This window comes from Erinaceus europaeus, chromosome 9 (genome assembly GCF_950295315.1).
Source record: "Erinaceus europaeus chromosome 9, mEriEur2.1, whole genome shotgun sequence".
NCBI classification, from domain to species: domain Eukaryota; kingdom Metazoa; phylum Chordata; class Mammalia; order Eulipotyphla; family Erinaceidae; genus Erinaceus; species Erinaceus europaeus.
Window position 1 is genome coordinate 101,712,895 of NC_080170.1, and position 14,004 is coordinate 101,726,898.

At 36.5% G+C, this 14,004-nt stretch overlaps 1 protein-coding gene across 20 annotated transcripts in view; it reads left to right on the plus strand.

Moving 5' to 3' along the window:
* ABI3BP (ABI family member 3 binding protein) overlaps window positions 1-14,004 on the plus strand; it is a 234,530-nt gene that overhangs the window by 104,509 nt on the left and 116,017 nt on the right. For all 20 annotated transcript variants that reach the window (XM_060198467.1, XM_060198449.1, XM_060198451.1 and 17 more), the window contains exons 7-9: window positions 8,877-8,925; window positions 9,848-9,919; window positions 10,704-10,796. In XM_060198467.1, the coding sequence (XP_060054450.1) occupies window positions 8,877-8,925; window positions 9,848-9,919; window positions 10,704-10,796 (214 nt within the window). The remainder of the gene's footprint in view (window positions 1-8,876; window positions 8,926-9,847; window positions 9,920-10,703; window positions 10,797-14,004) is intronic.

The window sequence follows — 14,004 nt, forward strand, 5'->3', positions numbered from 1 at the left end:
CTCACCCCCATAACCACCATAGTCCTCACAGCTGTTTTCAAGACCATTTGACTACCACTATTTCTCTTCCTCCTCCTCCTCCTCCTTCCTCCTTCTTCTTCCTTCTCTTTCCTTCTTCTCCTCCTCCTCCTTTCCTTCCTCCTCCTCCTCCTTCTTTTTGCAAGCTCATGGATTTTATTTATCTGTATTCTGTAACCACCTGTCACTCTTAAATCTAATCCGTATTCTATAGGGGAGGTAGATATGCTAGAAGTCATATAAAAGAATTGTTCATTTCTACTTTTCTATAACAGTCCACACTCTAATTGTGAGTGATTATTTTGGAAGCATATCTTAATTTCCCACATTCTTGCCTGTGACGGTTTATCTTAATGTAACTCAATGATATTGATTCTTTCACTCCTATTTCCTTCCCCATGGAAATCATGCCTGTATCTATTGTATTGCTTTAGACAGGTTATTATATTTAGAGTATCTTGCTAACCAAGATTAGAGAAGATGATTGACATTTTACTCCCAGGGAATTTAATTTCTTTTTCACATCATAAATAGCCATAACCAGAAGTAGCAGGAAGAGAATTTCTGAATTTATGACAAAGAGCCAGACATTTTATCACTTCAAGCTGTGAGTTGGAGTACCCCCATCTCCAGCCAGCTCTGATGAGTTGCAGTTGGAAACTCTTTATTTCCAACAGAAAACCCAAATTAATTGAAGCAACATTTTAAGGTTTCTCCAAGAATCTCTCTTCATTGTTACATTATGGAGAGCAGAAAAATAGTTCATAAATTGATATCAGTATGCTTGGGTAACTGTGCAACATGGGAGAGCGCAAAGGAATTCTTGGGGTAGCCTTTAATTATGTGGTTACCAGGAATTGATTTTTTAAAATCAAATTTGATATTTTAGAGATATATTCCAATCCAGTGGTCATTATGAATTCAGATATCTAACCATGTCTGTCTGAGATTGATCTGAGAAGGCATTATTCAAGATTTATGTAATTAATTTTAGAGATATTTTATGGATAGTTTTAAGCAAAAGACACATTAGAAATATCTTCACATATAAATGCTTACAGCTAAACTTTCTATGTTGTTAAAAGCTCCTTATCACCTTTCAAAAGGATGAATGGAAAAGCCTCTTTGAGCATTATATTCTCTCTTTTAAAAAAAAGAGAGAGAAATAATGAGTTAACAGTGAAGATTGAGTGTCGTTCCATATCACATATCTGGTCGTGTTATATAGTACAATTACTGTTCTAAGCATATGTTCTGTTGTCAAGTCCCAGTACATTTGTGATCAGGACAGCTAATGGGGAGGGCTTTCTTACCGACTAGTTAGTGCTTTTGGTTTTTACCACTTACTAAATACATTCAGTATCACACCTACCTGTATAGAAAAACCAGAAACAAGGGAATATACAAAAAACAGAACCATGATTCTTCTATGCAAGTTGTATGTCTTGTGGTTCATTTAAAGAAGAAAACATTTTTATCATGTTAGTTATACTGTTTTGTCCATTTTTTAAACCCAGAATACTCTTAAGAAAGTGAAAGCTTTTTTTTTTACTATTAGTTTTTATTATATATAAAAAAGAGAGATAGTGGCTAGTGGTGGCACACTTGGTAAAGTGTATATATTATAGTGCACACGGACCTGGGTTCAAGCAGTCCTCACCTGCAGGGGGGAAGCTTCACTAGTGGTGAAGTTGTGTTGCAAATGTCTCTTTCTCTACATATGCATGTGTGTCTGTATATATCTCCCCCTTCTCTTTCAATTTCTCTGTCCAATAAATAAATAAAATATATAAAACATGAAATAGGTATAACTAAAAATCAAATTTGAATATGTTTCATATTAAAATCAAACTAGTCTACTAATTAGTTATAAATTTGAAGTATGTAGCATTTGCTACAACTTTTTCCCATCACTGGCCTACCCTTTATTTTAGAGTCAACTCGAGTCAACTCTGTCATAGGCAGCAAGACAAGTGGCAATAATTTGTGCCGTATAAGAGTGGACAGGTAGGCTATAGGAAGAAATACTGTGGGAAAGCTACTAAGCACATCAGCTCTTCTTCCATTCTTAGCAGTCTTTGTCCTAAGTAGGCACTTTAGAAGTTCAGAGCGAGGGAGTCAGGTGGTAGCGCAGTGGGTTAAGCGCATGTGGTGCAAAGCAAAAGGACCAGCATAAGGATCTTGGTTCTAGTCCCTGGCTCCCCACCTACAGGGGAGTCACTTCACAGGCGGTGAAGCAGGTCTGCAGGTGTCTGTCTTTCTCTCCCCCTCTCTATCTTCTCTTCCTCTCTCCATTTCTCTCTGTCCTATCCAACAACAGTGACATCAATAACAACAACAATAATAACTACAACAAGGGCAACAAAAGGGAATAAATAAATAAAATAGCTTTTTAAAAAAGAAATTCAGAACTAGACCAGTAATATCACCAGGGACATGTGTCTTATCCTCCTTCTTTATTTAGGAATATACTTTCACAAGTATCATGTTACATTTGCTTTTAGACAGCTGCTAGATTGAATCAGTATGTTTCATAACTTCCATTAGAACATCCTAAAAAATGAATTAAAACCAGAATGTAACATACCCAAGTTCTTCTTATGTGGCTTGGCCCTTAGCTGTTAAAATTTGATTTTGAGCAACCCTTAGTTCCACTCCCCAAATCTCTCTATAGCAAGGCATAAAATAAAGCTATATCTACATTATTTTGATGCCACTGTGATGTCAAATAGACCAACTTCTTAATAATAACCTACACAGATTAACATCCTGGTATTATCACTACTTTTACTTAAACTAGTTAAAGAAATAGTATCAGGAGTTTAGTATAATCAAAGTGAACCTAAGACGTCTCACCCTGTGTAACTGCTTTAATAATTTCTTTTTAAATTCTTTTTTTTCTAAAAAATTAATTTATTAATATTATTTATTTTGGATAGAGACAGAAGTTGAAAGGAGAGGGGGAGCTTAAGAGGGAGGGAGAGAGAGAGAGAGAGAGAGAGAGAGAGAGAGAGAGAAACCTATAGCCCTTCTTCACTGCTCATGAAGCATCCCCCCTGCGGCTGAGGATTAGGGGCTTAAACCCAGGTCCTTGCACATTATAACATTCACCCAGCTGGGTATGCCACCAACTGGCCCCTGTAGTAGTTATTTGTAGATAAGCATATTTTCTCTAACCAAGATGGAGAAAGCAAAGTTTGTCTACAGGGGCATTTTCTTTTACCACTTCAGGCTCTTACCCCATTGAATCTCATGAGCTAAATACTCAGCTATACTATCCCCAGAACAAAATGAGTTTCTTTAGCCAGTCACCCTGCTTAAAGTTAGGTATAGTACAACCCAAGTTTTTAAAAATTATTTTATTGAAGGAAGCTAATGGTTTATAGTACAGTTGTTGACACAGTGGTAAAATTTTCTTCTCCCTGTGATGGGTGTTTACAAGACAACCTGACTTATTTATTTTTTTTACATTTCTTTTTCTTTAATTAGTGATTTAATGATGATTAGCAAGATTGTGGGATAAGAGGAGTACAATTCCATATAATTCAATTCCCACCACCAGAGTTACATATCTCTTTCCCCAATAGACTTCCTAGCTTCTTCCATAATGAAGAACCAAAATTTCACCTGTTCTACTCTTACCTCTAGGTTCCTGATTATTAAACAATTTACTATGTTTTACATCTTAATGCTTTCAGCCACAATCTGACTTCTTAAGAGACAGATTATCACAAAACTTTTATTTTTAAAAAAACTGTCTTCTGGAATGGAGGGAAATATTATTTCTCAGCATAATCATTTTTTCAGTAAATGTTTTTAAATTAATAAATACAGGTGAGAGGAAAGAAAGGAAGAGGAAGGAAGTGTAGTAATGGAAGGTTGTAGCAGAAACAGAAGTCAGCAAGTTATAAAGGAGAATCAACAGGGAAATAGCCTGTGAAAACAAGCTGCTGGTTAGTGGCTGGCTAGTGGACCCCTTTGTTGTGCTGAGCCCACGCCAACCAACAGCTTGTAGCACTATTAATTGCCTCACTCCTTACCTCCACACCAACTGTACAGAACCTCCTGTCCTCACTCGTGTTCATTATGGGAAGGTTTGGGATAGCAAGGAAAGGTTAAGCTAAATAAAATTGCTTGGTAGTTGGTTAAACATTGCTAACTTAAAAATTAACACAGTATTCTATTTTCTGAGGAAATCAGGTAATACATTTACCCAGAAAAAGAAATAACAGTATAGTTTTCTTGTTTGGGCTTTTAGAGCCTTTGACATAAATATCGGAAACAGGAGGACTTTTCTCATACCTTTTGAAAGTCTACCTCCAGCGTCAGTGACTTATTCATTGCTCCAGTCTTGTTGCATGTTTGAACTGCAGATTCGAGAAGCAGGAAATTATTGGTCCAGAAAGAATTGGATTCTGCAGCTAAATGATTTCCTTACTTTTTTGGCAGTACATATTGTACATATAGTCTTGTCATCATCATCTCAGAACACTGGTTTGTACCCGGGTTAAGAACTCAAAGAGAAACTTTGTTCCATTCATGTAAAGCATGGAATGGTTCCCATTTGTCCTTGTCAAAAAACATGTTTGTTTAAAGCAAATAATTACAGCAAAGGAATTTTTTTAAAAATTGGATAGTGCACTTTAAAGGCAACCAACAAAGCAAGGTGTATTTTGTGATGTGTCTGCAAAACCTCACATTCTGCAAAACCTCACATTCTGCAAAATGTGCACTGAGTTGCAGGACTCATGAGGTAAACAGTGGAGAAGCCATTAAAAAAAAAATGGAGCTGTAGCCACAGCTGTGGCATAAGTGGTTATTAGCACCTGGGAAGATGATGAAGCTCCTCTTGCAAGTTGCTTCCGTGTGGCCATTGATAGTCTTGGCGGGCGTTTAAAACTGTGAGATGTCATAGAGCCTTTGTTCTGGCAGCTCTTTTGCTGGGGAGGGCTGGGTACTTAAAGTTTTAAATGTAAAAGACAACTCCCTTGACAGAAGACACAGCCTGCAGTTGCGAGACTGGGCTTGGGCATATGCACACAGCACAAAGACGCTGTATGGATGGTGAAGCAGAGCTGTGTCTCTCCTTTCCCTCTGCTTTAACGCACCCCAACACCTGCCTCAATTTGCTCAGCTCCTGTTATACAGTCAAGATGAAAAATCAGATTGAATCCAAAGCTTTTTGCAATTTTAAATTTGTTATTGTTTAACACTGATTCACAAAATTGTCAGATTTCAGGAACATAGGTTCACACACACACACACGTGTGTGTGTGTGTGTGTGTGTGTACAACTCGACCACACTTGCTTCCTGTGCTCCTTCACTCCTTCACCCATTCCCCTTGCCCTCTATTAACCAAAATAGTTTTTTTAATTTTTATTTATTTACTTATTATTGGATAGAGACAGAGAGAAATTGAGAGGATAGGGAGAAAGAGAGGGAGAGAGACACCTGCAGCCCTTCTTCACCACTCATGAAGCTTTTCCCCCTGATGGGGACCAGGGGGTTGAACTCAGGTCTTTGTGTATTGTATTATGTGCACTGCCTGGCCCTCCAAAATAATTTTGTTGACAACTTTTTGTGCATCTAAAACATAAATGTATAATCATTTGTTTATATTTTAATTTTTCCACTTTATTAAACAAGTGTCAACAATTTGAACCATAATTATAAAAAACCCTCTGCTCCCAACTGCTGAGGTTCTTTGACATTGCAATAATAGCATCCTTACACATAACTGATAATCTGCATCTTTGGTCCTTGGGCTAGATTACTAAGGAGAACATTGCTCAGTGGCTTAGTCCAGTGGCATTACCATTTTTAAAAAACCTGTCATATAGAGTGGCCTAACAAACATCCATTCATTTCTAATGGTTCTGGATCCAGAGAAATCCAAGAGCAAGTCAGTGGCAGAGTTGGTATCTAGTAAAATATCCCTTCATGACTCCTAGATGTTCATCTTCTCACTATTTCCTTGATTGCAGTAGTGTGGAGGGAGCTTTCTAGATTCTCTGTTTATAAGAGTGATAATTTTTTTTAATTTTTATATTTATTTATTTTACCTTTTGTTGCCCTTGTTGTCTTTTTATTGTTATTGTAGTTATTATTATTGTTGTCATCAATGTCGTCGTCATTAGATAGGACAGAGAGAAATGAAAGAAGAGGGAAAGACGGGGAGAGAAAGACAGACACCTGCAGACCTGCTTCACCGCCTGTGAAGTGACTCCCCTGCAGGAGGGGGGCCAGGGGCTTGAACTGGGATCCTTACGCCAGTCCTTGCGCTTCATGCCACATGCGCTTAAGCTGCTGTGCTACCGCCTGACTCACAAGAGCGATAATTTTATCCGTGAATGACATAACCACTTTCCAGAGTTCCTACTTTCAAATATGTGGTAGTATTGGGGGACAGAAAAGTATTCCTTTAAAAAAGTAATCTACTAATAGTAAATTTGTTTTGTAGTTTTTAAACATAAGAACCTTAATATGAGAAGTAAAATAGAGAACAGTAAGTTTAGTGTTGGTATTATGGGCAAATCACTCATTAATGTGTTTGCATGTTGGCAAGTCTCTTGCTCACAATTATAAATTCCTCTGTGATAAGAATCTCCTTCAAGTAAATACTAGTCTGTCAATAGACCAGGTACTTCTAATATTTATGTCATGCATACAGGTTAAATCAAGCATCAAAACATCATATTTTTATGTCCTTTTCACTCAGAGAGAGATATATCCTCACATACTTGTTGCCCTCTTTTATAACATTTTATTAAAGAGGGCCAGTTAGTGGTTCAATTGTTGACGTGTGGGTACAATTTCTCATCTCCCTGTGATGTTGTCCTTCTATTAACCTGTCACTTGTTTCTCCCTTGACTGCGTTGCAGTTATGTCAGTGATGACCTCACTTTAAAGCAAATAATAATCCTTTCCCTAGTTTAAGTCACTCCATGACATATTTTGTCTTGAATCTCTGAGAGTTGCATTCTACTAATGTAATATTCATCATAAGTATTTTCAAAGAATGCATATCACAAGGCAACAACTGTTGATAATTTGTTTCGTTATTAGATGAATTAAGGAAAACAATAAATTTTCTTAATAAAACTTTTGAATCTTCTGAGATAATTTCGGGTTGGGGGAGGAAGAGTATACATATTCTAGGACCAGCCCTTATATTTCTGACACCCTTTGTGCGTAAGTATGTGCAGAATGATTAAGAGAACAGGCTTTGGAGGTAGAGTAGCTGAGTCTGTTTTCTTAGACAAATAAATGTTGGGTGTCGAAAAATGCCTAGTGGTTGTGTTATCTGTGGCAGCAGTAATTCAGTATGTTCAAGTAACTGGCCAACATCACTTATTGTTTATTTTTAAAAAATGTATAGCTTAACATCTTTTTCATGAGGAAATGTGAAAGCAGAATTTGGCTAGGTCACATCTCAGCTGAAGAGCAAATAAACTAGTCTTTCTTTCATCAAAGGATTTAGTTTCTTTCCTGGTTCTCAGTAAATTACAGAGTCTGAAGAAGCGGCTTCTCTCAAACCTTTGGACATTTATGGGGAAAGCTTAATGAGTTTAATAAATTAGAGGCAGATGCATGTACAATAGAGCTTTCCAGCAGCTCTCAAACCTTTGTCATGGGAGACTTTATTGAAGACAAGAAAGGACTAGTTATTGTTCATTGACTTATTTTTTAAGCTAACTCAAATCCAAAAGCTAACTTCCCAGACAAGTGGTTGATATCAAATATCTATAAAGAACTCATACAGTGCAGCAAAAAGAAAAATAGCCCAATAAAAATAGTGGGCAGAAGATATGAATAGACAACTCTTTAAAGAAGAGATACACATGGCCCAGAGACATACACAGAAGCGCTCCAATTCACTTATTAGAGGAATGCATATTAAAACCACACTGAGATTCCACCCCACACCTGGGAGAATGGGCTTCATCAATAAAACAAGAGAAGATAAGTGTTGGAGAGGATGTGGAGAGATTAACTCTATTACATTGCTGGTAGGAGTACAAATTGATGTAGTCACTATGGAGAATATGTAGTCACTATGGAGAAGCCATAAACAAATAAAAATGGAAATACCTAATGATCCAGAAATTCCACTCTTAGGCATTTACCCAAAAAGGTATAACACTGATTCAAAGGGATATATATATATATCCCTTTATATATATATACACACACACACACATATATATATCTCCTCATGCATATAGTGACATTATTCCCAATAACCAAAACTTAAGTCAGGAGTCGGGCGGTAGCGCAGTGGGTTAAGCGCAGGTGGTGCAAAGTGCAAGGACTGGCATAAGGATCCGGGTTCAAGCCCCTGGCTCCCCACCTGCAGGGGAGTCACTTCACAAGCAGTGAAGCAGGTCTACAGGTGTCTATCTTTCTCTCTTCCTCTTTCTCTTCCCCTCCTCTCTTCATTTCTCTTTGTCCTATCCAACAATGATGACATCAATAGCTACAACAATAAAATAAGGGTAACAAAAGGAAATGAATAAATATTTTAAAAAACTTAAAGAAGTCAACAGAGTATTATTCAGCAATAAAAAAAAGATACTACTGTGTCCTTTGAGATAAAGTAGATGGAATTGGAGAAGATCATGCTTAGCGAAACAAGGAGGTAAAAGACAACTACAGGATGGTTTCACTCATATGCAGAACAGAGAATTGAACATACAAATGTGAAAAAATGTTAACCTCTATCTGAGCTTGTGGAAGAACTATAGTGGTATGAGGGTGGGGGTGAGACCTTTGGTGATGGGAGTGGTAAGAAAAAAAAAGACTACACTGTAAACCTTTAATCCCTCAATAAAAAAACGTTCTCCTTTTTTTTTTTTAGCCATCTTATGTCCCAAGGAAGATAATACCAGTAACAATAATCAAGCAAGGTAAGTTTTATGAATCTTTTCTGCTAGAACTACATTAATATACTTTTGAATATGCTTTTAATTGAGATAATAGCAGCTACTTTCTCAATTTTACGATTATTGATTTTTTCATAAAAAGACTGGAAAAACCAGAAATTAATAGTTAATTTTAACTCTTCTACCAATAGACTATGTCTTGAACAAATTTCTTGAGTGGGATAAGTATTCAGTTTAAAAATCAATTTAATATGTGTGTGTTTGGTCAGGGTTTAGCTTACATGAAGGAAATCATGTTCAGAAGCATACAGTTAATAGGCTGTTTGGATAAAGAATAAAAAAACTGATGTAAAGGTCACTTAGGGAAAGTGAAGATGGCCATGTTTTATGAATAAATATCTTATTTCATTTCAGTATCCAGTTGTTTTGACTTCTAACTATTCAAATTATTTAAAAGACTCTGTTAATTCAAAAATGTTTCTTTAGAGACAGGATACTTAAAATGCCCGAAATGTATTCTCAAAACAGGGTCTTTTAGATTTGGAACTATTCAAATATTCTTTGCCCTGATAATACACATTTTGCAATTTTTAGTTCCTGAGTAATTGTCTCATTTTGTAAGATCTTTACATTGGGTAGACTTTGGGAAGTGGAGCTAAGGAAGGAAATTTTGAGCTATTTAGAATGGAGCACTTTATGAAAGTAATAACCTTTTATAAGTTAAAGCATGGATGTTGAGATACTATCTACTATCTAGTCATTTTTTTCTCCATTTCTCTCTCTCTCTCTCTCTCTCTCTCTCTCTGTATGGCCAGTTAAATGAGTTGTTTTCTATTAATGAAGTTAAATCAGTGTTTCCACAGTGGAGGTAGCTTCACATTGTTAGATTTTTTTTTTTACTACTTTCTTCTTTTTTTAATCATAATCTTCCCTTGTATTTCAACAGTGATTCAGAATGTTACTCATAGGGCTTCAACTAAATATCCAGATAAGACTCCTTTTGGAGGGACAATACTAGGTGAGTCTATCTTGAAATCTACACTTAAACAAATAAGGCTTTAAAAATGTTTGGGTCCTTACAGAATTATGAACTGTAAGCAGGTCTGTTAAATTGCCATTGGCTCATATCCTTTCTTTGTTTAGCTTCCTGACTTGTGTCCTTTCCAGGTTAGGGGCCAGAGATGTGGCCTCTGTCATGAAACAGAGCTAGCTCCTGTCTAGTGAGAGTGATGATCCATCCTACCTGACCTGAAGGGTTGTTGCCATTTTTAAAAATCACTATTAGGGCTGAGGAGGTGGCTCAGCAAATCTGATTGATTTGGTTTTCCCTCCAGCACCTCATAAGAGTGCAACAATGACAGAAACAAGTGGAACTCCACGTATGATGGAGAAATGCTTTGGTCTGTCTCTCTCATAAATGCATGAAAAAAAAAAAAAGAAAGAAATACTGGGCCAGGGAGGTGGCTCAGCACTAGAATATATGTCACACATGCATGGGTCTGTGGACCTGATCTCTGGCATAACTTAGGAAAATAAAAACAAATGTTAGTAAACCCTTGGTCTGTAGCAGCACATCTGAGGATGCCAACTGGGAAGGTAGAAACAGGTTGAAAGGGGACTGGAGGTGCTGTGTCCTCCAGTGGTGGTGAAACACTTCAGTGAGTGAGGTGTGCAGCACATATTCTGTGTGGTGTGAGACTGAATCCCTGAAACAACTGTCTTATCAAATAGATACAGTCTGATACCCTGAGTTTTGCTTTATATTGGCACACATGTTCTTATTTACCTCTATTTCTTTGCAGTCCACCTTGTTATTCCAGGTCTTAATGAAACCACCATAAAACTTCCCACATCCATGATGTATGATATTTCTGATGCAATCAAGACACAACTAGGTAAGCAGCAAATTTCTGCATTTGAACTTTGCAATACTGGGTACCGTCACTCCTGTTCTTGAGCTACCCAGGGAGTCTTGTAAATGAACTTTTTGTAGATTACAAGGTAATGGTTGAAGGAAAGGAACATATACTCTTAATATGAAATGGTGTGATACAGTGGAAAGCTGTGTGATGATGCCTGAAAAAAATTAAAAATGGAATTGCCAACTGCCATATGATTCAACTTTTAAGTATATACCCCAAAAAGTTGAAAACAGGTTGTCTAGTGGCCAAAAACACTAAACTTATTTTCATAGCGGTGTTAGTCGCAATGACTAAAGCATAGAAACAACTCAAGTGCTAAAGACAGGTGGGAAAATATGCAGAATGGCACATAGATACACAAAGGAACATTATTCAGCCATAAAAGCGAAGGGAATTCTGACTAATGCTACAGTGTGAATCAACCCTTAATGCTAAATGAAAAGTCAGTCACAAAGATAGAATAGGATCCACTTACATGGGGTCATTAGAGTAGTGAAGTATGTATAAACAGAAGATAGAGTGACATATTCCAGAAGCTGGAAGCAAAGGGGCAATCAGGAGTTTTTGTTCAATGGGTACAGAATTTAAGTTTCACAAGATGAAGAGAGAATCCAGAAGATAGGTGTGATAATGGCTACCTAACATTATGAATGTACTTAGAACAAATGGTGTGTACACTTAAAAGTGGTTAAGATGTTCAATTTTTTATGACAGTGAAAGTGAGGACAACACAAGGGCAGGGAGATTGGACTATTGAACATATTCATGTAAATCACGCTGATAAGGAAATACATCTATGAAATAAGTGTACCTGTATCAAATGATCTAAAATAAACACATTTATGTAGCTTTGTCAATCTTATAAATTATATTTATAATTATATAAATTACCATTTATATAAATTACCAGTGATAACTAGTATATAAAAGTCAGGTTATTAGAGTTATTATTTACTTGAGATCATTATTACTTTCTATGTTTAGAAAAACTCAAATATTATTTGTGTTAGGAAAAAAACTAGAATTTGAAGCAAAACCCTTCAATGGACCTTGGGAAAATCATGGTTGTGTAGTAACTGGACTAAGTTAGTTGCTGTACTTGAGTATCAGATCAGGCTCTTGAGTTCTCTCTATAAAGTACCAGATCTCAAACGTGGTGGAATACCAGCGTACTCGAAGCATTTGTGAACGCTGACTGCCAAGTCCACCCCAGAGTTACTGATTCAGTATGTCTGAGTAGAACCTGAGACTTTGCATTTGTAACTAGTCCCCAGGTGATATTGATGGTATTGGTCAAGGAGCCATACTTTGGGAGCCATCCCTTTAAAGACTGGAGAATGTCTTGGACTATTGATATATATGAAAGGAGTTGGCATGGTTTGAAAATTGAACATGACTTAGAAATGTAGACTATTTTCACTGAACTAGGCACTAAAAATGTTAATATTTACAATTCTAGTTTAAAATCGTATAAATGCAAAAACAAGCCTTTGTTTAGCAACGTTTTATTTATTTATTTTTTATTATTGCCACCAGGGTTGACATAGGAGTTTGACACCAGCACAGAGAATCCACCGCTCCTGGTGGTCCTTTATTCCTTGTTTTTTCCCTCTTTTATTTGATATGGCAGAGAGAAATTGAGAGGGAAGGAGAAATAGGGAAAGAGAGAGACACCTGTAGCACTGCTTCACCATTTGGGAAACTCTCCCCAACTCTGATGGGGAACCAGGGGCTTGAACCCAGGTTCATGCACATGGTAGTGTGTTAGCAACATTTAGACATCAAATGTTTAGTAAGTATTACTCCATGTCAGAATTGCATGTTGTTGGGAACCATGATGGTGGGTCTCACTAACCCGAGACCATAGTGGGACCTCAGACTTTCTCTTTCGTTGTGAGGACCTCGTCTTAAGTCAATGCTTTCTCTTTGAGAAGAATGTAAAAGAGAGAAGGAAAAACAATAAGACAGAAAAATATTTTTTAAATCAGTAAAATATTGTGGTTTGCCACATCCTGTTATAAAGAGCACTTATCTGTGGAAACCTTCTTATAGATGGTTCCTGACATGAAATTTCATTATGTATCACATTTTAATGTTTTAATTTTTTCCAATTCTTTGGGAATAAGAACATTTGGAGATGTTCAGAAGTTCTGGCAGCACAGTGTCATGCTATTTAGTTTAAAAAAAAATTGAAAAATATAACTAATGAGCTAGATACATGTTTTGTTTAGAGCCTTAACTTTGGATAAGTGGATTGTCCGAATCTATGATTAGAATTTTTTTCTTTTTTTTTTTTTTTTGATGCTAGACAATTAGTTATGGTTTAAAAATACTAACTTTTAAGTTCTTCTCAGCTACTAATCTGAGAGCTTCAGGGACAAAGGAGGAAAGAAGCTTTGAGTAGTTAGGATAGCACATTGGCAGACGTAGACTTTCTATGTCCAAATTTACCCATCACCATACTACTGAGGCGTAAAATATTGGTAAATCAGTATTTGCGAATTTTTGCAATACTTAATTTTTTTGCTATGAAATATTCAGATCCTGTTAGTCCAGGAGTGAGTTCCCTCAAGAATGTGGACAATGACTCAGCATCATTTCTCTTTAACTTGTCCACTAAACCCAATCAGTGCCATTTTGGCTATTGAATCCATTGCACATCACTTAAATGTTCCACTGCCAAGAAGCAAACGGATTCCCTCATTAAAGCTGTACTTGAATTTAGAGCTCAGGACTTTTGGATTCCCTTATTCTCTAACCAGAACCTGTATACCTTACCCCATGCCTAGGAAAGGCTTGACAGAAGATAAAAGGAACCAGACATTTTTAACTGACTAGATCTCTAAACACTCTGCCAAGATTTTCAATTTTTGAGACTGAAAATGGTTAGTTTTTGTCCCAGAGCACTGCTATCAGTTTTGAACTGGAAGATGTTTTCTTTCTCTGTGGATGGTCTTGATATTTCCTAAATATTTTGCTTTTTGCAAAGTGTAACACACACTCTACCTTTGTATTCAGTCTTTTTGGTTTTGTTAACTTAGACCATTAAACAGTGTGTTGTTTTGCTTTGTTTTTGTTTTCTGTTGTAATTTATCAAAACTTTAAGACTCAATATGATTTTAATAATGAATCAAGGCAAACAGTAAATATATTCTCTAACTTTTATTATCTCACATTTAAT